The sequence below is a fragment of the Schistocerca nitens genome, chromosome 5 (genome assembly GCF_023898315.1).
Source record: "Schistocerca nitens isolate TAMUIC-IGC-003100 chromosome 5, iqSchNite1.1, whole genome shotgun sequence".
NCBI classification, from domain to species: domain Eukaryota; kingdom Metazoa; phylum Arthropoda; class Insecta; order Orthoptera; family Acrididae; genus Schistocerca; species Schistocerca nitens.
In genome coordinates this window covers 596,962,007-596,987,443 of record NC_064618.1, presented here as the reverse complement: position 1 = coordinate 596,987,443, position 25,437 = coordinate 596,962,007, and the positions used below count along the sequence as shown (strand labels likewise).

Genomic DNA, 25,437 nt, shown 5'->3' with positions numbered 1-25,437 from the left:
TTAGTAGACGTTCTTGGGGGCGTTTATCAAAGAAATTGGTAGAGTATCTGCCCGCAAAAGGCGAAGGTCCCGATTTCGAGTCTCGGTCCAGTGCACGGTTTTAATCTGACAGGAAGTTTAATATCAGCCCACAGTCCGCTGCAGAATGAACATCTCATTCTGGTTTTAATACTATCTGATACATCTTCTATGCATGTTGTTAATATGTCCCTATCATCATTTGCATTTCGGGCTAGAAGTATTTGTCTGTTCCGAAACCAAACAATTAAAATCTGATCGCACTATTTGCTTCCAGGTCGTTCTATCCTTATTTTATCCTTGAGTCTGTAGTCATTTCCGCGGTTTCCGGCTTTTTATCCATACGTAGTAGATGGTCATGCCATTCCTTTCTAAACTATTGGATCTTTTCACCTATTACCGTCAAATGGAGCTTCTCTCTTACCTTACTGTTTCTATTCCGATTTTTGTCAAGCCCAAGGTCACAGAAGACTCGTTCCTGCTCCTTCAATTATCTTTAAGTATTTGGTCGTTAAAGTCCATAATCCCGAATCACAGACAAGTAAAAGTACAGTCATAGTAGTGCAGAACTTAAGTGCAGTCTCTTTCCTCAGTCTGTGTCTGTGTTAGTCCATATTACAAGGCACTTCAAATGAAATCGAGACATATAGCAAAAATAAGTAAACTGTTTATTATTTCAAAATCAATCGCTATAAGTGTTGATACATTTATCTCACGGTGAGACAAGGCCGTCTTTGCTCTTATGGATAAATGTTCTCGGATTCTTACGGAACCATGACTGTGTCCGAAATCGACGGATCTCATGGGGAGAGACCGGGACTGAATGGAGGATATGTAGAGGCTTCCCAGCGAAACTTTAGCACCGTAGTCGAAACAAGCTCTGGAACACATGGGCGGGCATTGTCTTGCAACAGAATTATGCCGTCTCTCAACATTCCTGGACGTTTGGACTTGATGGCGCGCTTCAGTTTTTGCAAAGTGTCCACGTACTGCTGTGCGTTAATTGTGGCGCCGTTGTCCAGAAAGTCAACGCGCAGCTGGCCCTTGCAGTCATAGGAAAATGTCGCAATGACTTTCACGGAGCTGGCGTGCATGGCTTTGAATTTTTTTGCTGAGGGTAAATCCGTGAGCTTGCATTGGTGGCTCCGACGCTTTCTCTCCGGCTCAAAATGATGATACAATGTTTTATGTCACGCGAAAATAAGGGGCAGTAACCGATGCTCCTCGTCGTGATACCAAACCAGGTGCTGCAGTGTTGTCGAAATTCTTGTCACCTTCTACCTTTCTGTGAGGTTTGGGGATCCCACTACCAACAGATCTTCTGAAGCTTCAGATTCTCTCTCGTGATAGTTTGGGCGGTCCTGCGACTGATGGGTAACATGAGCCGAATATCTTTCACCGTCCATCGCTGCTCAGCATCCAACACAGGAATGACAGAAGGGGTGATGACCCGATGAGCCTGTTTTGACCGACTGCTGTCTTTCGAAGGCACCCGGCCTTCTCGAAATCGTTTATTCCACGCAACCACACACGCGCTCGACGCACTGTGTTCGCCATAGACAGCAGACATTTGGGCACGAATATCACTTCCTGACACTCCTTCCGCAATCAAAAACCGCACTAGACTCGGCGTTTCTCTTTGCCAGGGTCGACTGTGAGGTCGAGCACGTCTAACAAAGTAATTCTGGAAATTTGTGGCAAGGTTCTATGGGACCAAATTGCTGTCATAAGTTGCACGCTTACACATTAACTAACGTAAGTTAAACTAACTTACACTTAGGACAACACACACACCAATGCCCGAAGAAGGACACCAACCTCGACGGGGGGAGACGTGCCAAACGTGAAATGCGCGGTAGACTGCGCGGCTACCCAGCGTGGCTAACGACGTATAGCACAGCGGTGAACGTTCGCAGTGTTCCTTACTGATTCCCAATAGAGGACACGCGTACAACCCACACCTACCTAACTTACCAACGTCAGCGACCTGCTCCTTATTTGGTTTGCCTCGTTTCATTTGACTGCTCCTTACACTGACTGTATCAGAATCCAGCAGTCGGAAAGTGGTATCCATTATCAGCTGAAGGTTGTCCATCTACGGGCTTCCTGAGGCAACACAAATTATAATACCTATATTTCGCGTAATATTCTACCGAATTAAAAAAAAATTAAGTGCTATCGTAATCTTCTCATTAAGAAGTATACTCTTACGTTAAAAGTTTAACACAACAAGATAAGCATGACAGAAAATGTGTGTCTGTCTTGATGTAGCGTAGCTGACAGTGCGAAAACAACCGGAATTTATTCATCCTGTATTTGAGAGTGAGAGCACTTAGCGACTTGCAACCAACTTTACACATAATTTCAAATCTGTACGAAACTTTTTCTCGCTGACACCCCGTTCAAAATGATGAAGAGAAAAAAGTGTATCTGCTTGCTGTTCATGCAGTATAACTTCAGCAATAGACACGCGAAACACAGTTTGTACACAGTATCTAGACACACCACTGACTGTATCTGCAAAATTATATCATTGTACGACACATATTTCAGGACACATGTCGTCGCAAACATCGAGTTGCGTGAAAAAGTTGCTTTCGATTAAAATTGTGCCCAAGTCATCTAAAACATATTCAACCAGCGTTTCATAATAAGAGTCTAGCGACTTCCAACAAACTGAAAACATAATTTCAAACCTTTTCTGAACTTTCTTCGGTTAAACGCTTAACGCCAAATATTTGAATATTAACTCATCGCCGGCCGAAGTGGCCGTGCGGTTAAAGGCGCTGCAGTCTGGAACCGCAAGACCGCTACGGTCGCAGGTTCGAATCCTGTCTCGGGCATGGATGTTTGTGATGTCCTTAGGTTAGTTAGGTTTAACTAGTTCTAAGTTCTAGGGGACTAATGACCTCAGCAGTTGAGTCCCATAGTGCTCAGAGCCATTTGAACCATTTTTTTATTAACTCATCTGTAAAGTAATCAGACCTTTAAAGGTGTTTTACAAAACGGAGTTTTAAAGGGATTATTGGTATATCCTACTGCGCATACTTGTGTAGAGTGGATGTAACTTCGTTCTGTTAAACACTCCTCCCCAAGTATTGAGTCGTATCAGTCGAACATTCCTAGAGCCAATCGTATCTTGGGTAGAGGTAGTGTGCTCGTACAGTATATTATACATATATCTTTAGCTAAAATAAACAGAATCCACTCTTGCTAATATCCCAGGTCATGTTAACGTAACAACAGAAATAAGTCACCAGCTCCTCTGAAGGTTTGTCATTAATTTTAAAAAATTAAATTTAAATATGAAGATCCTAGTCATACAGACAGCTGTATCTCATTGTTAGTACAATAACTCTGTATCATTTATTCTTGGGCATTCATGTTAATGCCAATCATGATTAAAATATTTGCTATAAACAGCCTGTAGTATACGTTAATATATAAACAGAAATATGATATCAGATCACCTGAAGTTTGTTCTTGAAGTAATATATATATATATATATATATATATATATATATATATATATATATATATATATATATATATTATTTTGTACTCTCGTGTTATCGCCAGTATGATTAAAATATTTGCCCTTATATCGACTTTAATACATGTAAAAAAGAAGAAATTACAACTCTGTGCAAAGTAGGCCTATGCCACATCTTTTTGTCAAGATCTTTGTTACAAGCAACAGTTGTAAAGCACATGCTGAATGCTGGAAAAGTCTCGCTGTCAGAGTGTAAATTAATGTAGTTTGTTTGGAAGTCTATGTAGTGATATAACAACTGGACATCAAAATGGAGGCAGACAGAAGGACACTAAACGAAAAAGGCCGCCTATACTGTCGCAGTAAGTAAAAAACTAAATTTACTTGCATATCGACAGATAAGCAATAGCCATGGCGATACTTAAAGCGTGTTACATCTTTTTGTCATAGAGCCAGCACCCAACATTATGCTAGCAGTAATGATGTAACTTCCTGAAACAATCTGAAGATGAACCTGAAAAGGTTCGAAACCGGTTCATGGAACAAAACATAATTATTCAAAAAAGTTACTTTTTGCAGTTTTGAATAACTTAAAGTCACGGTTCTAAAATATCCGTAATGGGTAAGCATAATCTAGGATCTTCATTATCGGCATACAGTGTGGTGCAGTCTCAAGCCCACAGGGGAAATATAGCAACACACAAATGTGTCTATTACCCAGAATGATTTTTGTTTCACGTGAATGACGTTGCCTTAATTCATATTGACTCTTTGCTGTTAGGGGCATGGACTTGTAATTCTACCGGCCGGAGTGGCCGAGCGGTTCTAGGCGCTTCAGTCTGGAACCGCGCGACCGCTACGGTCGCAGGTTCGAATCCTGCCTCGGGCATGGATGTGTGTGATGTCCTTAGGTTAGTTAGGTTTAAGTAGTTCTAAGTTCTAGGGGACTGATGACCTCAGATGTTGAGTCCCATAGTGCTCAGAGCCATTTGAACCAACTTGTAATTCTATTTGGTTGTTCTTTCGTCCTGCTTATAGTCGAGAGTAACCAGCACTCCACATGCAGTTGCTACCTGCCCATCTCGTTTCAGGCCACGGAAGGGAACCTGCAGTTACAATTAGCTTCGACGCCCCAGGTGACCAATGTTTCGCCCAACGATCTTTCCAAGATGGGGTCGTAAATTGACACTGCCGTTAGGAAGCGCAATAATTTCACGGTCAGTGGCTCAAAGAGAGAACATCTGTTGTACCGTAAGGGTTGCCGCCTGCGAGGAACAAAAGAATTATATTTTCGAGACGATGTAGCAGGACGGCGAGCGCCGGTGTGAATGAACAACAGGTCATTACACGCTTGGGGAGCCACGGAGCCTCGCCTGCCTTGATCCGTCGCCAGCCGCCTGGCGCCAGCCATTGTGAGCCGCTGATAAGTTGGACGCGGGGAGCCGCCCCAGCCAGTTCATCATTCCGCGACACCCTTCCCTGCTCCCGGCCTCATTCCTCCAGGGAGGGCGCGTTAATCCGGATTTGCACACAGCGTGCCGCGTCACGTATCTTCCAGTAGCGAGGCTATCGAACACAGAAACGGACGAACGAGGAGCCCTTATCGAAGTTCCTGTTAGATCCTTTCAAGCATTTTACTCCAGTTCTTCCGTCCATTCCAATCTCGGCTGGATGACAAATTATTACCTTCGTTTCTACAGTTTAACAATGCCAGTCAACTTTTGTCTTCCCTTACGTTCAAAAACCGAGAACACTCCTTGCCTCAGACTGTGGTGAAGACATTGTCTTCTAGTTCTTACTATTTCCACAGCATCGAGAGTCAGGACCAAAAAATCAGGTCAGCCGATCATATGGGTGCAGATTCCGGATAATATATTTTGCAGCTACGGATTTTATGGAACAACGTGACTATTTCCTCTTATATGATGACAAAATTTCTGGATCGTGAAGAAAGTTCTTTTTCTAAAAAACACTGCTGATGATCACCGAAACTTGTTTGAAGATAACGTACAAAGAGATTACCTCAAGGCAGATTGCCAAATCTGATATTCAAGTGAATCTATATGGTTCCACAGGCCTTTTCAAGTCTCAAACATCTGCGTTGCATGTATGCGGACTGAAGTGAATGAATGAAAAATGATAAAAATGGTTCAAATGGCTCTGAGCACTATGGGACCTAACATCTGAGGTCAACAGTCCCCTAGAACTTAGAACTACTTAAACCTAGCTAACCTAAGGACATCACACACATCCATGCCTGAGGCAGGATTCGAACCTGCATGGTTGCGCGGTTCCAGACTGAAGCGCCTAGAACCGCTCGGCCACAACGGCCGGCTGAAAATTGATACCAAGGCCGGGATTGTAGCTCAGGTCCACCAGATAGAGGCGCTAAATACTACGTCACCCTGGTACAGTGTTTTTATACTCTTGCATGGCCTACCCTAGCATGTCTGCTTCCTCAGTCCAAATATCCATTTACACCTCAGCCGACTTGGTATTTTCCCCAACCGAATCAGCATTGCAGAGACTCTCAAACCGTATTGTAATAGCGAGAAATCATTCCTGAAACACAGTCATAGGTGCTTTATTCAAATGAAACTATATGGTTCCGGAGACCTATCCAAGTCTGAAACATATGTGATGTGTGTATGCACACAGAAGCAACGAATGAAAATGTATACCAAGGCTGGGATTCGAAACCGGGCTGGGGCGTCATTGGGTTTTCGGACTGAGGAGAGAAGCGTGCTAGGATAGTCCGTACAGTTGTGTAAAGTCACTGTGCCAGGATGGTGGAGTGGTTGGCGCTTGTGCCTGGTGAGCGGGAGAATCTGGGCCTTGGTACAATTTTTCATTCGTCGCTTTAGTCTGTATATATAAGTCCGATACTGACTCGTTGCAAATGCAGACCAATCATATGAAGAACTTAACTGTGCAAGGGCTGTTACAGAGAAACTCATATATTTCACAAATTTTCTGATGAGTATATGAAGTGATCTACGCAGAACTTAATTTTACACATTTAAAAGAGATCATGCGATTGCCGTGGGATAAGAGCAGCGGAAACTTCAAAGGCTTGAAGAAAAGGAAGAGTTTGGTCTAACGTCCGCTCCATGTCGAGCTCACTAGAAATGGAGCATAAGCTCGGATTGTTTTATAGACATGAAGGAAATAGGCCGTGCTCTGCCTAAAGAATCATCCCAGCATTTGCCTGGAGCGATTTAGGGAAATCACGGAAAACCTAAATCTGGGTGGCTGGACGTGGATTTGAACCGTCGCCCTCCTTAATATGCATCCAGTGTGCTAACTATTGTGCATCCTTGAAAAACCACACAGCTTTTCAATCAGTTATAAGAGTTTCTCGAGTAAATACTCACCAACTTTGTGAAACTGAAATGCTTCCCCTCCCGTGCTGTCAGACCCTAATGTAACACAATATTTTAACTTTATGAAATACGTACGTGCTGAAAATTTATGTTCGCATGAAAACTATATTTTCATTGCTTCCTTGAATTGCTCACATGGACTTAGGCTATAGGGCTGAAGAGTTCGATCTCGTGTAGTGTTAGAGTAGAGTAATAACATAATTCCTGTTGGTTATACAGTAGTTAGAACAGAGTCATGGCACTAAATACAAAGAATTTACAATAGTGAGAAAGCACACACAATTATAATAAGATTGGGAAAAGTAATAACATGGAGAGCAAAAAATTTTGCGCGTAGAAACGGACCATCCGTGTCTTACAAACGTCATATTTAATTGTAGTAAGGTAATTTGCACTAGGCCTGCTCTGTGGGACGTGTTCTAATCATGTTTACTGTCGAATAGACAAACCTGCGGACCAATGTGGGAACAGGGACAGCTGCTTGGAATGCGATAGATGAACCAAGTGAACGACGACTGTCAACACGTGCAGCGCAAAAAGGTGCAACATGAAGATCACTTAGGAAATTAATTCTCAGTAATTGGAATTGTGGAAAACTGGCAAGGATTATCACTCAGGACAGCAGAGCAAAACTCGGCAACACAGAGAAGCCCGAGAAAGGGCACTCTAATCCCCCTACTCGAACTCCTCAACTTCCCTTTCAGATAAAGGATTGCGATTTCCGGCAAACAGGTGTGTCCGGCAACGTCACCTTATGCAGTTGGAAACGTAGATCAAAACAGAGGTGTTAATTCCAGTGCCAAAAAGAAAGTTACTGAAAAGTTCTGTTAGACATGCGGGATAACGAAAATGAAAATCCAGAATAATATGTAGTACAAGGGGCCAGAGATTCCACCTTATCGAAAAAAAAAGTTGTAATAGTAAGTGACGTTTGCACTGAATCATTCCTAAATTTACAATTTTACGAGATACTTGAGAATAGTACAATCTATTACAGTCTGTTAAATAATGTCGGCTTTCGTTCAGTACCACAAACCTAAAAGAAAACTAACGATATACGAGCATTACTCCAGAACAATATTTACAGTGGCAAAATGGACTGATTGTACCCTCTGAACCGTGTTTCGCATGAAGCTTAAATATAAACATTTTTTGTCATACTGCCGGTGGGATTCTGTCTTGAGTGCTCCGGACGAAGTTTGTTTGATGATTTTTCTGACGTTTCGACAGCACGAGTAGCTCGTACTGTCAAAGCTTCCCCCTCCGTTCGTGGTGGTGGTCTGTCATCGAGCTCGCGGCCGCAGATTACATGTAAGCCCTTGGACGATGGCGTGCCAAGTATTTATAATCTGAGTCCACGAGATCGACTCGTGCCCGCCACCAGCGATGGTGTTGAAGCTTTGACAATGCCAGCCACTCGTGCTGGCGAAATGTCGGCAGAAGAGCCCGAAACAAAAGTCCACAGTCGGTTTGTCAACAACTGGCCACGAAAGGTTTAACAATTTTGTATTTTTCGTTATCAGTTACGACACATAAGATAATAATTTACGTTTATATAAATTTTGTAATAAACAATTGTTACAAATTTACCATTAGGTTAGAACGCGCATCTCGTGGTCGTGCGGTAGCTTTCTCGCTTCCCACGCCCGGGTTCCCGGGTTCGATTCCCGGCGGGGTCAGGGATTTTCTCTGCCTCGTGATGGCTGGGTGTTGTGTGCTGTCCTTAGGTTAGTTAGGTTTAAGTAGTTCTAAGTTCTAGGGGACTGATGACCATAGATGTTAAGTCCCAGAGTGCTCAGAGCCATTAGGTTAGAACTGTTTTCCTTATACAGTACGGTTTACCGACTGGTTTCGGAGAGTAATCGAGTGAAAATAGTGTCTGCTCCTTATTGCTAGGTTCGTGCACTGACGATAAGGGCAAGCTTGGACAGTTACGGAGTTCTTGTGTCCAACAGATAAAATTTGAGTAGTTAATGTGAGCCAACAGAGCACTTGTGGAGGGTTGAACAACCACTTTCTACATAAGCAGATTCAAATTCGAGTAGCACAATTTCAAATGTCTTGGCCGGGTAGGAATCTTCAAACTTCGTACGTGGCGTAGGATAATGACTATTTTACAAGAATAAGACACTAGAATTAGTTCCAACAATACCTCATCGATAAGGGATAATTTGGTTTTATTGTTCATACGAGATACCAGCTGAGGGGCTGACAGCATCTGTTCAAGCATTGAGCCTCCGAGAAACGTCGAATCGTCAGATCCTAGGAAGAGACACCAACAAAATGATACATCGTTTCGATCACTTACCTCTTACCGTTAAATACGCACTCCGCAGCCACATTATCTATTTATATGTTTTATGACTATAAGAAAATAATTGATGAATTAGCTCTCACAATACAGGAACTGATACGGTTCTACGAGAGAATTCCTAAATTTCAATGACTCGTACTGAAATTACACGGACAAAAAGTGCTGTCGGAGAATTTTGGAAATGATTGTAGTTTCATTGCGTATCTTAATCTTGAATCATAAATTTGATTGCTGATTTCTAGTTACGGAATTACAAAGGTACTAGGTACAATGTTAAGTCTTCTGACACTACTTCAATGCAAATGTTATTTCTGGAGCTCACGTCTCAAATAAATAGGCAGCGGTATGGTATAAGACAGTCAGTTTAATGATGGGATGTTAAAGTATTCATCAAGCCGGGAAAGCGCGCTGGAGCCCTTGAAGCGGGTCATTAGAGTCTGTGACTCATTCGATGTGCTCGCACGTCCCCTTGGAGACATTTCCCCTTTGCTATCACCACAGAGACCCCCCGGAATTATTCCTCCCGTTCCTTTTGGTGCAATTACGACCCCTGCTGTGAATTTTTCTTCACCCTGTCGACAGCCATCCTGCTGCGTAGCCATCATTTCGCCCCACGGAATTCATCTTCCAGGAGAGTCTCGCAAATAACAGTTCTGCTGCAGTATCAGCAGATGTTTAGCCCCACGTCCTCTGCACTATGCGCGCTATAAATGCTGGAACATGGCAGATATAGACTAGAAATATTAGAAGAAGTCGTTCAAAGTTCAACGCCAGCAATGCTGATTCTCTTTGGCCTCATGATTCAGTATGAGTCCACCTCATTTTGTTTTTCATTTCACTTTAACGTAGCAGCACTGTATTTGTCCTAAAACTTAAATTTCATGACATTTATAAGCCACAAAAATGTCATATTATTTAATTTTTTCATCAAATAAGAAAATCCGTTCGATAGCCTGCATTTTCACCCATGTAATACCATGATAGACCATCGTCAAGTACGAGGGACGTTCAATAAGTAAAGAAACACATATTTTTTTCGCCTAATTTCGGTTGAAAAAATTCGGAATTTTTTTGTGGGACATTGCGCTTCAGCCCTTATAGGTTCATTAAGTTCCGATAGATGGTGGCACTGCACGTAGCCTTCAAAATGGCATCTGTAGCAGGTGTGCGTTCCAAGCACAGAGTTGTCATTGTGTTTCTTTTGGCGCAAAACCAGAGCATCGCTGATTTTCACAGGCACTTGCAGAATGTTTACGGAGACCTGGCAGTGAACAAAAGCACGGTGGGTCGTTGGGCGAGGCATCTGTCATCATCGCAACAAGGTCGTGCAAACCAGTTCGATCTCCCGCGTGCCGGCTGGCAGCACCCAGACATGTTCTTCCTCATCTCGCACCATTCGACTTCCATCGGTTTGGTCCAGTGAAGGATGCTCTCCACGGGAAGCAGCACGTCATGTTGACCTTCCAATAATGTGGCATAAGGCTACTGTATTGAATGGAGTTTTGTTGAAATATAGGGATTTGTAACCAAAGGAATGAGAAATAATATTGTGTATTAGAATCCTGAATAAAACAAACCTGCTTTTAGAAAAAGAAATACATTGAATTATTTACTGAAATGCTCTCGTACATTCCAAACCCTACTAAATACACTGTCGTTCAAAACTCAAGGACGAAATTAAATTTCGCATGATATATCACTGCTACGTAACATAGCTCCATGAAACTTGAACCACACATGGGAACAGCTAGTACAGTACGGTACAGAAAGGAACTGAAAAAAATACGTAATGAGACCAGCAGCAATGACACTTTTATTTAAGGCAATAATTACACTAAAGTCACCGTGATTTGTGATGGTCCCTTTGACATCACAAAACTCGGGACATGATTATTAATAGGGTCTATGACATCTCGGAGTGAAACATGGACGATAACCAGTTTGGACAAGAAGAGAATAGAAGCTTTCGAAATGTGGTGCTACAGAAGAATGCTGAAGATAAGGTGGGTAGATCACGTAACTAATGAGGAGACATTGAATAGGATTGGGGAGAAGAGAAGTTTGTGGCACAACTTGACTAGACGAAGGGATTGGTTGGTAGGACATGTTTTCAGGCATCAAGGGATCACAAATGTAGCATTGGAGGGCAGCGTGGAGGGTAAAAATCGTAGAGGGAGACCAAGAGATCAATACACTAAGCAGATTCAGAAGGATGTAGGTTGCAGTAGGTACTGCGAGATGAAGAAGCTTGCACAGGATAGAGTAGCATGGAGAGCTGCATCAAACCAGTCTCAGGACTGAAGACCACAACACACACAACACAACATGACATCTCGGATGGCAAAGCATGCTCTGCAACATGTTGCCATGCTGTCCACAGATCCGGTAAGACATTTTTTCGTCAGGGCGTTCAGTTCCTCAACCAGTGCGTTTGAAAACTGTTGAAGGGTCGTTTGTGCGTGTCGACATGGTTCAGAACGTCTTCCCAACGCATTTATTATGTGTGCGATGTGCCTTAAGTCAGGAGACGGGGTCCATTCGTCGAATACCCTCTCGTTCCAAGAGCTACTCCGACAGCAGTGTTCGGTGCGGTCGCGCATTGTCATCCTTAAAATTGAAGTCAGGCCTAGTGCAACCCTCAAAAGGCACACATTGGCAACGAGTACAGTGTCGCAATAACGTTAGTCAATGAGTATGCCGTGTTCAAAGAGATCATTGCGGCATCAACATTAATAGCTCCCACGCACCATGACACTTGGACAACCAAAACGATAATGTTCGACATCGTTCCTGGGTACATTGTTCCTACTTCTCGCCCGTGAGGGTACGTAATGCTCGACTGGACCAGCGACCCAGATGGAGACCACAATGACACCCCATTCAAAGTCCCTAAGGTGCTGAAAGTGTCGCCTCTCACGAATACGCTGCCTTCAGTCACCAGTCAACACCTTACCCTGTTCAGCCTCTCTACCGTGCCTGGTAACAACAAACAACACAAAACACGAAAAACACTAACATACGCTGGTGGCCGTTCTACCTGTCACAAAGAATTACTACTCTAATTATTTTCATAGCCGCCGAGGGTATGTACTTCTCTTCTAGGTGCTTAATTTATTCGTCGGGTAGTGTAAGTTTAATAATGGACTCAGATTTTCACTGACTGGACAAAATTAATGGGAAGGCACTTTATGTGACTTTGGTTGCCATCTGCGGAAGCTTATGCGGCGTATTTTTCACCATACATTTCTGATATAAATGAGTTTCTGACCCCCACATTCCAACTGGAGGCAATTACGGTTCAAAGTGGACTGTCGATCTGTGTGCATACGGCACTGCGGCGGATACTAGATTTCCGTTCGTCAGATGCTTTTGGTCGACCTTGTGGCAGATTACACGTGTTACAACACCTGTTGACCTCGAGCACTCGAAGTCTTATGTAATCTACGATACACTATGACCCACTCATCGTGTACCGATTATCATCCCACGTTCAATGTCGGTTGTCTGCCGACGTACTACCATGATAATAACTGTAGCTACCTGTCTGCGGCAGGTTGCCCATATATCGTATCACCATTCACGTCATTCACGGCATCCAACCGCAACATTTGGGCGTCATGTACATCACGTCTTAAAATAGGGTGACTTTTCACGTGAATTTTTGTTATAGTTTACGGTCAACGGAAAGGTATGCTATGGTATCAGTAGTAAGGTCGTGTTGTGGTAGTGCATGTGGAGTACGCTACCTGTGAAAACCAGCGAATTATAATCTGCTTTGTACTGTTCAAACACAGCTGACCCTCACATCTACTTAAATTCTTTCCTTATTTGCCGACACATCTTTGCAGGTGACCGGTTTCGACCGTCTCGAGAAGTCCTCCTATGCGGCATCTGGATTAGAAAATGGCACTTTGTTAAAATGATACGATCGCAAAGATCATCTGTAAATATTAACGTGATTGTGTCGGATAAGAAAAAAAAATAACTATTTTTAACAATCACAGTCGTCACCAGACGATATAAAAATAGTGTCGTACCTTGTCCATACCTTCTCCTTTGTGACGTGTCGCACAGCGGACACGTCCGCTACGCCGAATAGAGCACTTGAAACAAAATCAGCCTAATAAAACGCCAAGAACACCATCAGGTTTCCAACCCGAAAAAAGCAAACCGAAGTCAAGAGAATATACTGGGAAAATTCCCACAAGCTGTTCGTAGGAATGTCTCCCCAGTTTCTTTATTTGCAGAAGTGAGAGTCTCACAACGTATGCAGGAGAACTCCTGTAAAGTTTGTGGGCTAGGAGATCAGATATCGGTACTGGCAGAAGTATAGCAGTGAGGCGTGTGTCTTGGGTCGTCCCTGGACATATCTGTCGGTAGAGCACTTGCCTGCGAAGGGCAAACGTCTCAGTTTTGAGTACCGGTCAGGCACACACTTTTAATACCAGAAACGTTTCAACATTGCCTTTATTAAAGGTACGACAAACAGTTGAAAATAAATATCCACAGTAAATTTTGATGAGACATTATTCCTATCCTTATCTACCCTAAAACGTCTAAGCCATGAATTGTTTCCTAACTGGCAAAGAAGGTAAATCGTACAGAATGTCGTTATAATTTTGTATAATACGAAACGTAGCCTGCATCAGCTGCCCGAGCGTCCTCTGCTTCGGCCGGCTGCGAATCCTAAGGAGCAAGTGTCACGTGGCCAGCTCGAGCATCGAATGTTTATGTTAACCAATAATGTACCGTTGCCTCCCCTCACGTCACTTTTGCTTTTCAAAATGCTTCAAATGGCTCTGAGCACTGTGGGACTTAACTTCTAAGGTCATCAGTCCCCTAGAACTTAGAACTACTTAAACCTAACTAACCTAAGGACATCACGCACATCCATGCCCGAGGCAGGATTCGAACCTGCGATCGTAGAGGTCGCGCGGTTCCGGACTGTAGCGCCTAGAACCGCTCGGCCACTCCGGCCGGCACTTTTGCTTTTAATGCAAGTTCTGTGTGGTATATAAAAATCGATTAACTTTCCTAGATGATCTGATGAGACACCGACTTTCTTCGCCTATTTTTCCTGAATTTAGGAAACACTTTTCCATAAATAGGCGATGCACGATTTTTGTGGACTCTTTGTGTTTTTAGACTCACAGGGCCTTTTGGACAGTTGGTAGTCACGGCAGGGCGGCCAATCATTTTGCCTGCCACCAGCCCATTGGCGCCACCCCCATCTCCCGCTTCATATCCTAGGCCTACACGTGGATACAATTTTTGAGCTAATTACAGCACGCGACATTTATCTCTCTTTATCTTAGTTACGTGTTTCGTTCGATTGCAAGTGACATTTTACGATGTTTGTCTAGAAATTAAGCTGTTGTTGAGGCCTCGTTTTGTGTTGGTTTTGATTTGGAGGACTAGAATAGACAGAAAGTATTTTGTTCACTATTTTGTAAATTTTACTACATATTTAGTTCGTTTGACCTCTGGCAAAGCACCCATAGAAAGGTTTTAAGATTTTGAAACGTAAAGTGCGGTGGAAACTTTCATGCTGTACGATTCTGCGCAACGAAATCGCTCTGTGTTTTGTTATGGATTTTAAAATCAACACATTTGTGGACGTGCACTATGTAAGTGTTATTCCAAGCATTAGAAAATACTTTGCAGCAAACCATTCTCTGTTTAGTGGTAAAACACAAGATAAACATTTACAAAGCGTGGTCAAGCTTCATATGAGTAACATGAGCAGTATTTTCAAAGATGCTGCTTTGGTAAAGATGTTTGGTTATCGATGCCGTGAGAATGTATGGGCGTAGTAAAATAAGTCTTAGCTAGTGCAATGGAATTAATTCTTTGTTAATGCAATGGAATTAATTAAAAAACTTATTTACAATAAATTCTAATATGCTGAATGGTTAGGATTACACTTAAAAAGGCTATATATAAGCAATACCAAACGCTGTGCGCAGTATCTGTATCAAACTATGAGTATAATTTAAATGTGGATTTGACTGTAAAGATATAAGTAATGTATGCTGCTTTCAGACACAATGGGTAAAAATATTTTTTGACACTGCTTTCAAATTACTGTGGTTATTTTAAACTTTGGGAAATTTACATTGATTTAAGCAATGAAAAGACTTCTCGGAAATTATTTAGGATGGAGCTGTTGAATGACTCTGTTTGGTCATTCATAGTGACATCAGGAAAAGTGTTCTTATGCTTACGAACCTCAACCGCCTACAGAAGAGAATCCCGAAACCGGTCATTATTTGATTAAAATAAACCTTTTTAAACCATACTTGTAGCTAGTTGTCGTTTCAGTTATTAGCCTGACTGTATTACAGTCGCGGTCCTCAAACGTGAATTTTTGATAAAATAGCTTTACTCTCCCTGTTTCAGTAAACTCAACAGAGCTATACGTAACAACCAGTGCTGCAGGTATGGCTGAAATTGGCAGCTTTTTTTCTTTTTCCTGTTGGCTACAAGGTTAGGTCAGTGATAAAGTTTCTTAATGCACGAATTGTAGCGCTAATAGAAATGTCTTGCCAGCTGTGTTAGTTGTAAGGGCCGAAACTTGAGAGCTAACTCATGCTACAACACCGGTATAGGCATTTTTCTGAAGTTCATCAAAGGATCCAAACTGAAAAGGGCCGTAGGTGATAGTCCCTTCATGGAAGACCTTGTGGATCTGGTATGGCAGTGCATTATGAAGAACCGTCGCTCCACGATTATGGATCTCAGCAGGTAATTTCCGCAAATACCCACCCTTGCTTTATGGATTTGATACTAAGCACCTGGCTTCGAAGAAAGTGTATGTCAGTTGGGCACTGAAACACCTGTCCTACGAATGCAGTATGAATCATTTACGAGCAGCACTGACATTTCTGCAGCGGTACAATGATGGAGTTAGTTCCTCGATATGATTGTCACTAGCGATAAGGCATGGGTGGCTCTCTTTACCCGTGAACCAAGCAGCAGTCGTTACATTTTTACAAAGAGAAAGAGCTGAAGATGACTGCCACACCCTAGTTCCAGTCCCAGGCGGCATACTTCTGGGAAACAGTAATAAAATGGTAACCCACGCTATGGTATATGTCTCAGTTCTGGCAGAATATACTCTGAGGTGGCTAAGGTCGTGGGACATTGATGTGCACATATACAGATGGCGGTCGCATCATGTACACAAGATATAAAAGAGCAGTGCATTGGCGTAGCTGTCTTTTGCGCTCATCTGATTCATGTGAAAAGGTTTCGACATGATTAGGGCCACATGGTGGGAATTAACAGACTGAACGCGAAAGGTACTTGCAGCTAGACACATGGGGCACCTCATTTAAGAAATCATTAGGGAATTCAGTATCCCGAGATCCACAGAGTAAAGAGTGTTCCGAGAATACCAAATTTCAGGCTTTACTTCTCACCACGGATAACGCAGTGGCCGACGGCCTTCACTTAATGACTGAGAGAGCGGCGTTGGTCGAATTGCTAGTGCTAACAGACAAACACAGCGTGATATACCCTCAGAAATAAATGTAGGACGTATGACGAACGTATCCGTTAGGACAGTGCGGCGATATTCGCCGTGAATGCGCTATGGCAATTGAAGAGCGAGTCGAGAGTCCTTGCTAACAGCACGTCATCGCCTTCAGCGTCTCTCCTAGGCTTCCGACCATAACGGTTGGACTCAGGACGACAGGAAGACCGTGGCCTGGTCAGATGACTTCCGATTTCAGTTGGTAAGAGCTGGTGGTAGGGTTGGAGTGTGTTTCCGACCCCACGAAGCCATGAACCTAAGCTGTCAAAAGGCACTGTGCAAGCTGCTGATGGCTCTGTAATGGTGTGGATTGTCTTTACATGGAATGGACTGTGTTCTCTGGTCCAGCTGAACCGATCACTGGCTGGAAGTGGTCATGCCGGGTACATGGAGACCTAGTTCCCAAACAAAAATGGAATTTTTATGGGTGACAAAGTGCCATGTCACCGTACCACAGTTGTTCGTGATTGGTTTTAAGAAGTTTCTGGATAATTCGGGCGAATTGACCATCCACATGGCCAGACATGAGTCCCATAGAATATTTTTGGGATATAATTGGGCGGTCAGTTCGAGCACAAAATCCTGCACAGGTAACAATTCCGCAATTATGGACGTATTTGTGGCAGCATGGCTCAATATTTCTGGAGGCTATTTCCAAGGACTTGGTAAGTCCATTCCACGCCGGGTGAAAGAAGATCCGACACCTTATTAGGAGGTATATCATGACTCTTGTCACCTCAGTGTATGACAAGAAGTAGCTCAAACATTACTACATATGTTGCCATTACAGTATGTCATGTAACTACGTCTTATTTTTTAAACAGGGTAACGTAACTTCTGGATTATGGTTGCAATTCTGGAGATAAAGTACACTTGTACGTCAGCAGATGAGAGACAGCGCGGCTTTGGTCTTCTTCCGGCAGCTTCGACGCGCGCGGGAAGAAGAGCCTGGAGCACGGCAAGCACTGGACGGACGCGCAGGCGCTGGGCGGCCGCGCCAAGTTCCAGCCGCGCGAGTCGCCCGCCAAGCTGGCCGTGGAGAACGTGCGGGACGCGGACGCCGGGGTCTACCGCTGCCGCGTCGACTTCCGCAAGTCCCCCACCCGCAACTCCAAGGTCAACCTCGACATCATCAGTGAGTACACATACACCGCCCTCCGACTGAGTCCAGTCGCTCTCTGCCATGCATCCGCTCAGCAGAAACATTTTGCGATGTTCGACGCAGTAAATGTGTTGCCACTGTTACAAATTACGAAAATCGATCATGTCAAAAGACCTTTGCCTGGAAGGGAGAAACTGCTTTTTGTCATCATTCTTCTGGGTGGTTTTATGCGATTCGCTAGGACGCCCTCTTCTGTGCCATCTTTTACATCTCAGAGCAGCAGTTACACGAACGTCCTCGATTATTTGTTGGAGATATTCAGATCTCTCTGTTCCTATACAGATTTTACCATCTACAGCATCCTCTAGCATAACGTAAGTCAATATTTGATGTCTTAATACATGTCGTATGATTCTTTCTCTTCTTCTTGCTAGTGTTTTCCACATATTCCTTCCCTCGCCGATTCTCTGGAGAACCTGCCTTTATTACCCGCCCCCTTCTCCCCAACTAATTTTCAACATTCTTCCATAGCATCACATCTCAAGCTCATCTATTATCTCATCCAAGTAGCTGACGCAGTAGGGGACGCGCATTCGAGAGGACGAAGGTTCACACCCGTGGCCGGACATCCAGATTTAGATTTACCGCGATTTTCCTAAATCGCTGTAGGTAAATTCCGGGATAGTTCCTTTCAGTGGGCACGGCCGATTTCCTTCCACATCCTAGACACAATCCGAGCTCGTGCTCCGTCTCTAGTGACCTCGATGTCGGTGGGACGTTAGACGCAATCCTCCTTCCGTCGATTATCTCCTTTTTCGGTTTTCACATATTTCATGACACGCTATGATACAATGGTGTTCTTCAACGAAATGTCTGTTGTGAGAAATCTCTTCTTCAAATTAAGACGCTTTCCAATACTAGTAGACTTGTGTTGGCCATGAATGCCGTCTTTGTCTTAGTCAGCTTTTTATGTCCTCCTACCTTCATTCGTCTTGTGTTATTTTCCTTTCAAGATAGAATTCCTTCACATCGTCCATTTGTGCTCCCCAGTTTTGATGTCAAGTTCAGCGCTAATATCATTCCAATCAACTCTCATTGAAACTAAGTCATTAATCTGAAGATGGTTTCGAACAAAATGCTTTACTAGGCATGATCCTTTAGGAGGTGGTTTGCCGTTCCTTCCTCCGACCTTTGAACGAACTAACCTAATCAGTTATTGGGGGACCAACGATCTGAGTTGGATTCCGGACCATGGAACAAAACAGCATGTTTCAAATCAAAAAATATTGCTAGAAGTGAAAGAATTAGTAAATGACAGATAAATCTATCGGGGGTCGAGCTGGAGGCCTCTGAATTTGTAGTCTGGCCCTTCACCACCGAGCCACATTAATCCACACTATCTCTGCCTTTGTGCTACTTGCTCTCCGATCATAGCATGTGCTTATTAGACTGTTCATTCTGCTCAGCAAGTCCGGGGAAACTTTCTTACTTTAATTAAGGATAGCAGCTGGGAACTGTTTACTGAACGATATTACATGAGCATTTACGTCATTTCCAGACTACTGTTAGGAGTAGTAAGTTTTTTGGCTGGTTACTGCTTCCAAGTAATGGCGGCAGGTGCATTTAATGGTTGAATTCCCCTGGTCAGCAAATCAGGTGTTGGAGTATGAACACATGGAGATGAAAAACGGTTAGTCTGTACTGATCTGTAATCAAAAGACGGATGTCCCCATTGAATGTTTCATAGCTGCCCCTTGCCATTCATGCAAGGGGTGCTTAGTAGTGCTATTACGACCGTGCAGAAAATATCTGTAAAAAATCAATGACGTGTTTATGGAAGCCTGTTCAACGGAGAGAAAGAACCATCAACGCATTGAGGTTTTGTACATATTCAGCTACTCATAAAAAATTACCATTCATACCTGTTACAGCTTGTGTATATACGCTCTAAGGCAAAAAAAAGAAAAAAAAAGAAAAACCCCTAAAGACTTATCTCAATGGGACGGAAATCGGTAGATGTGATGTACATTTAAACACAAGTAAACGATTGAATTTCGGAAAATTGGACGACGTATTCAAAAGAAAGAGGCTTCACAAATTGAGCAAGTAAATAGCACGTTGAGACCTGAGTTTCTCCTGGCGTATACAACATTCAAATAACTTCCGGGAATTCAGCCAGGTAACACTTTCAGCGACTGCCGATATTTCGGCGGGAGAACACCCCGCCATTTTCAAGGCAAACTGCAACGGACAGGCGACGTAAATGCAAATTTAAAACGTCGGTTCTCGGACTGATGCAGGAAACGTATCACACACACTGAACACTAATGCCACCAAAGATGACCAAAGTCAGAGATATCGATAGACTACGAACTCACACTACTGCCACCAAAGATGACCAATGTCAGAGATATCGATAGACTACTATCTCGCAGGTGAGGTAGCATTGACTCTGTCCCTCCGTTTTTTTTTTTAATGATAATTCTGAGTCGACACCTAAGTCTACTGCCTTTTTGCTTTACGTAGGAAACACTTGCAATAAGATCGGTCGTATTTTACGGAAATACGATGTGAAATGTGTTTTGCGTCCTCCATCTAAAATTAGAGTGCTTTTGACTTATGTTAAGGTTGACCTTGGTCTGTGTAAGGGGGGTGTATATCGCATTCCTTGTAGCTGCGGAATGGCATATATTGGTCATACTATCAGGACCGTGGAGGACCGATGTACTGAGCATAAACGGCACACACGATTACAGCAGCCAAGTAGATCTGCTATTGGCGAACATTACTTGGATACTGGTCACCCCATGTTATATAATAACACCCAGATATTAGCATGCACGTCCAGCTATTGGGACAGTGTTATTAACGACGCAATTGAGATTAAATTAGCGACCAACGTCGTTAACAGGGATGGAGGTTTTTGCTTAAATTCTGTTTGGAACCCGGCTCCCTCCCTTGTCAAAAACTGAAGGACGGAGTCAATGCTACCTCACCTGCGAGTTCGTAGTCTATCGATATCTCTGACTTTGGTCATCTTTGGTGGCATTAGTGTTCAGTGTGTGTGTTATCTTTCTTGCATCAGTCAGAGGACTGAGGTTTTAAATTTGCATGTACTAAGCCTGTCCGTTGCAGTTTGCCTTGAAAATGGCGGGTGTTGTCCCGCCGAAGTATCGGCTGCTGCTGAAAGTGTTACCTGGCTGAATTCCCGGAAGTTATTTGAAATAACACGTTGTTCCCCCTCGGCCTGGAATCTCATTAACTGAAGTAGAATTGTCTTCAGTGATCAGTTCCGCTTCGAACTGAGCCCCAACGACAAGCGAAGGCGGATCTAGAGAAGCCCTGGAAAGCGGTGGGATACCAACTCGACTGTCGTACGCCATACGGTCCGACAACCAGGAGTGATGGTCTGGGGTGCCATTTCTTTCCACAGCAGGACTCGTATAGCAGATCGGTCCGTCATTGATACTCTACGCTCCGTTTTTCTGCCCTTCATGGAAAGTCATCCTAGGCCTACACTTCACTTCTGTGAGATAATGCCCACCAGTACACGTCGAATTTCTACTGTTTGTCTTCATGTTTGCCAAACTATACTGTGGCCAGCAAGGTCGCCGGATCTCTCCCGAATTGATAACCCTTGGAGCATTATGGGAAGGGCCGTCAAACGGGATCCTGAGTTTGACGATCTGAAGAGCCAGCTGGACAGAACTTCGTTCTATATCCATCAGGAGGACATCGAACAAGTACATCAGACAGTGTCAAGTCGAATAACTGCTTGCATAAGGGGCGTAGGTGGATCTAAGCTTTATTGACTTCCTGTATTTCTGAAGCTCGTTTTCTTGAACAAATGATTGAGTTTTTCTGAATGTAGTGGACTGTTAAGGCAGCCAGTCCACAGTGAAGTAGCTGAAAGGGCACGCGTAAACTCACGCCGTCTTGCGTTAAGTCTGGAACAGGATTCGTAATGAATGTGATAAAGAAAAGAACGTAGCTACTAGAACACTTAACTTTTATATCGTCCTTTGGTATACAGCATTCTTGATGATACAAGTGAGACTATCTTGAGATACATGCAATGGTACAAATGGCGCCTTGCTAGGTCGTAGCCATTAACTTAGCTGAAGGCTATTCTAACTGTCTCTCGGCAAATGAGAGAAAGGCTTCGTCAGTGTAGTCGCTAGCAAAGTCGTCGTACAACTGGGGCGAGTGCTCGTACGTCTCTCGAGACCTGCCTTGTGGTGGCGCTCGGTCTGCGATCCTGACAGTGGCGACACGCGGGTCCGACATGTACTAATGGACCACGGCCGATTTAAGCTACCACCTAGCAAGTGTGGTGTCAGGCGGTGACACCACATTCCTCCCCCGCAAATCGGCGAACGGTTGTGTGATAAGGCTTCCGCCCGCTGTGGGGAGGACCCCATGTTGACGTAGGCGACGAGGTGGGGAGCCTAACAACAGGCGAGGCTGTGCCACCCGCACCATGCCATTCGGTCCGAGGGGAGCTAGGAAACGCCTGAAAACCTAGTCCAGGGTGCACGTCAACATGCGGTGTATGCGCCCGTAATGAGACAGGAGGGGCCGAAGGGTCGACCTCAATTGCGTCGGGGGATCCGACGCGCGATGACGACATCTGGTCCGGAGCGGGCAAGAGTCCCATGGCGGAGGACAGCTGGTCACTGGAAGCGATCGGCGGCGCGCGACCCTGGGAGGCGCTGGGCGGCTGCAGCGAAGCGTCCACTGCGGGCAGCGCCGGCGGGAGAACAGGCGGCGGCGGCAGCGGCAGCGGCGCGTCGCCATGGGGCAAAATGGAAGGCATCGTCGGTAACACCTGGGGATGAGGCGAGCCAGTAGATGGGTCCCCAGGGCGCTGACCGGACGGCACCGTCGCTGAAAGCAGACGGGGAGCGGCAGAACCCGGGCGACGACAGAGGCGCAGCCGATTGAGATGCTGACGCACCTCACCAGAGGCCCCCAAAACCAAATACATCGCGCGGCCGAGGCAGCGAAGAATGCGCCCTGCGAGCCAACGCTGTGAACCTCGATAGTTGCGATAGAAGACAACGTACCCAGGAGCAAAAGCAGGAGTCTGCCGCTGCACAGGAACCTGATGCGGCGGATGCAGCAAAGACATCAAGGTTCGATGAGGACGACCGTGGAGCAACTCAGCCGGCGAGCGACCATCGCGGGGCTGAGAGCGATACGAGGACAAAAAGAGCAACAATTCGTCCTCCCGAGAGTGCGACTCTTTCAACTTCAACATCTGTGACTTGAAAGTCCGGACCAATCGTTCAGCGGCACCGTTTGACTGAGGCGAAAACGGCGCGGATGTCAGATGTTGAATACCATTGGCCTTGCAGAATGACTGAAATTCTGCGGACATGAATTGTGGCCCATTGTCGGAAACAATAGTCTGTGGTAGACCTTCAATGCAAAAGATAGCGGACAACGCTTGGATGGTGGCCGAAGACGTCGTGGAAGACATCCGGACAACAAAAGGAAAATTACTGAAAGCATCGACCACAACCAACCATCGAGCATTCCAGAATGGACCAGCAAAATCGACGTGCAAGCGTTGCCAAGGGGAAGTGGCTTTCGGCCATGCAAAGAATTTCCGCGGCGGTGCGGATTGTTGTTCGGCACACGCCATGCAAGAAGAGCACATATTCGTTATCGCAGCATCGATTCCAAACCAAGTACAGCGCTGACGAGCAAGTTGTTTCGTACGCACTATACCCCAATGTCCTTGGTGAAGAAGCCGTAAGACAGAGGACTGTAACGAACGTGGGACCACTACTCTGGACTGATCATTATCAGAACGCAACAACAAAACACCACGTCGTACAAAAAGTCTCTCCTTGTGAGCAAAAAATCGGCGAACCAGCGGATCCGCGATCCGCGACTTGGACAAGGGCCATTGCGTAGCAACAAAACGCAAAACAGTAGCAAGGACAGGGTCAGCAGCTGTGGCTGTAGCTACACGACGAAAATCAATCGGAAACGATTCGACCACATCATCGGTTTCCGAATCCATGAACATGCAAGCAAGTTCGGAAGAAGCGAATGCTCGATCCTCAGCAACAGGCAAACGGGACAACGCATCAGCGTTTCCGTGCTGAGCAGTGGACCGATACGAGATATCGTAGTGATTGGCGACCTCATAACGCAATGCGTGGGGAACACTGCGAGCTCTGAAAAATTTCGGTTGCGCGTTCACTTTGAGTTCCAAATGTGCATCATAGTTCTTAGTGCAACCAAGGCCCGGTGCAAAAATGTCTGCAAATTCGTCACAGAGACTAGAAACACTGGCTGAAGGCACAGTCTGATTCACTGATAGGACCTGATTTACGATAGACAAGTTAAACAATTGAAATAAATCTAAACCAAACAAGTTCACTGCAGTAGAAGAACGAAGAACGTAAAATGACACAAGTTTCGTTTGGTCCTTGTAGGTAGCAAGAAGAGTGCACTGTCCTAACACAGGGATAGCTTGTCCGGAATAACTGTTGAGCTGAACATTTGCGGCACGCAACGGAGGTGCGCCCAGTTGTTTGTACGTGGCGTGATTGAGCAATGAAACTGCAGCTCCGGTATCGAGCTGGAACGGTATCACTTGTCCGGCAAAGTCCAAATCTACAAAAAGTTTATTGTCCTGCTGACGACAAGAGCGACTGTTTTGTGCAACGCGAACAGACACTGGTACAGAATCTTGCGCGACGTGACGGGACTTTCGTCGACGTCGACGCACACTTTTTGTGGGACGAACACAGTCACTGTTAGCGAGAGGAACACTGGGCTGAGTGGCAGTAACTACATGAATGTCCATGGGCGAAGGTTCCCGAGCCTGGGTGTCCTTGATTCGATTCCGGCGCGAAGCAAAGGGCCTGGAATGGGTGTGAGTGTCTGATCTAAGCTTTTTCTGGCAAACAGTTTGAACATGTCCTTTCTTATGACAGAAAAAGCAAATAGCCTGGCGTGACGGGCAATTCTCACGCGAATGTCTAGTTGCACACCGCGGGCATGATTTTAGAACTGCATTGGCATGCTTATGCGGCACACGTGTTTGAGAGCTAGGCTGCAGCTGCGCGGACGTGCGCGAGGGCCAGTTAGCGTCCCGTGCAGCAGGCCCGGCGGGCAGGTTAATGTGACACACGGCTGGCGAAGTTGCAAATGATTCCTGAGCAAAGTCAGGTGTGTCTTGCCTATCTAAAATGTCTATCACTTGTTGAAGGGAGGGATCGACTAGTTTCAAAATCTGTTCCCGTATGCGAACATCAGAAACGTTCTGTGCTATTGCATCACGCACCATAGTATCTGAATACGGGAGTCTACAGTCACATTCAAATGCACACTCCCTAGTAAGTCCTTGCAAAGTTGCAACCCACTCCCTATTAGTCTGACCGGCCGTACGTTTTGTACGAAAGAACGTATACCGTTTTGCAACGACATTGACTGTTTCCTTGAAATAGGCATCTAAAGCAGACAAAATTTCTTCGTATGACAGAGTTGCTACGTCGCGTCGGGGAAACAAGTTCACTATCACACGGTAGGTGGACACACCTACACATGAAAGCAAAAACGGCTGCCGCTCATTA

The 25,437-nt window shown here is 44.7% G+C and overlaps 1 protein-coding gene across 2 annotated transcripts in view; it reads left to right on the top strand.

Moving 5' to 3' along the window:
- LOC126259988 (nephrin-like) overlaps positions 1-25,437 on the top strand; it is a 666,808-nt gene that overhangs the window by 399,631 nt on the left and 241,740 nt on the right. For both annotated transcript variants that reach the window (XM_049957120.1, XM_049957121.1), the window contains exon 3: positions 17,667-17,878. In XM_049957120.1, coding sequence (XP_049813077.1) covers positions 17,667-17,878 — 212 coding nt within the window. The remainder of the gene's footprint in view (positions 1-17,666; positions 17,879-25,437) is intronic.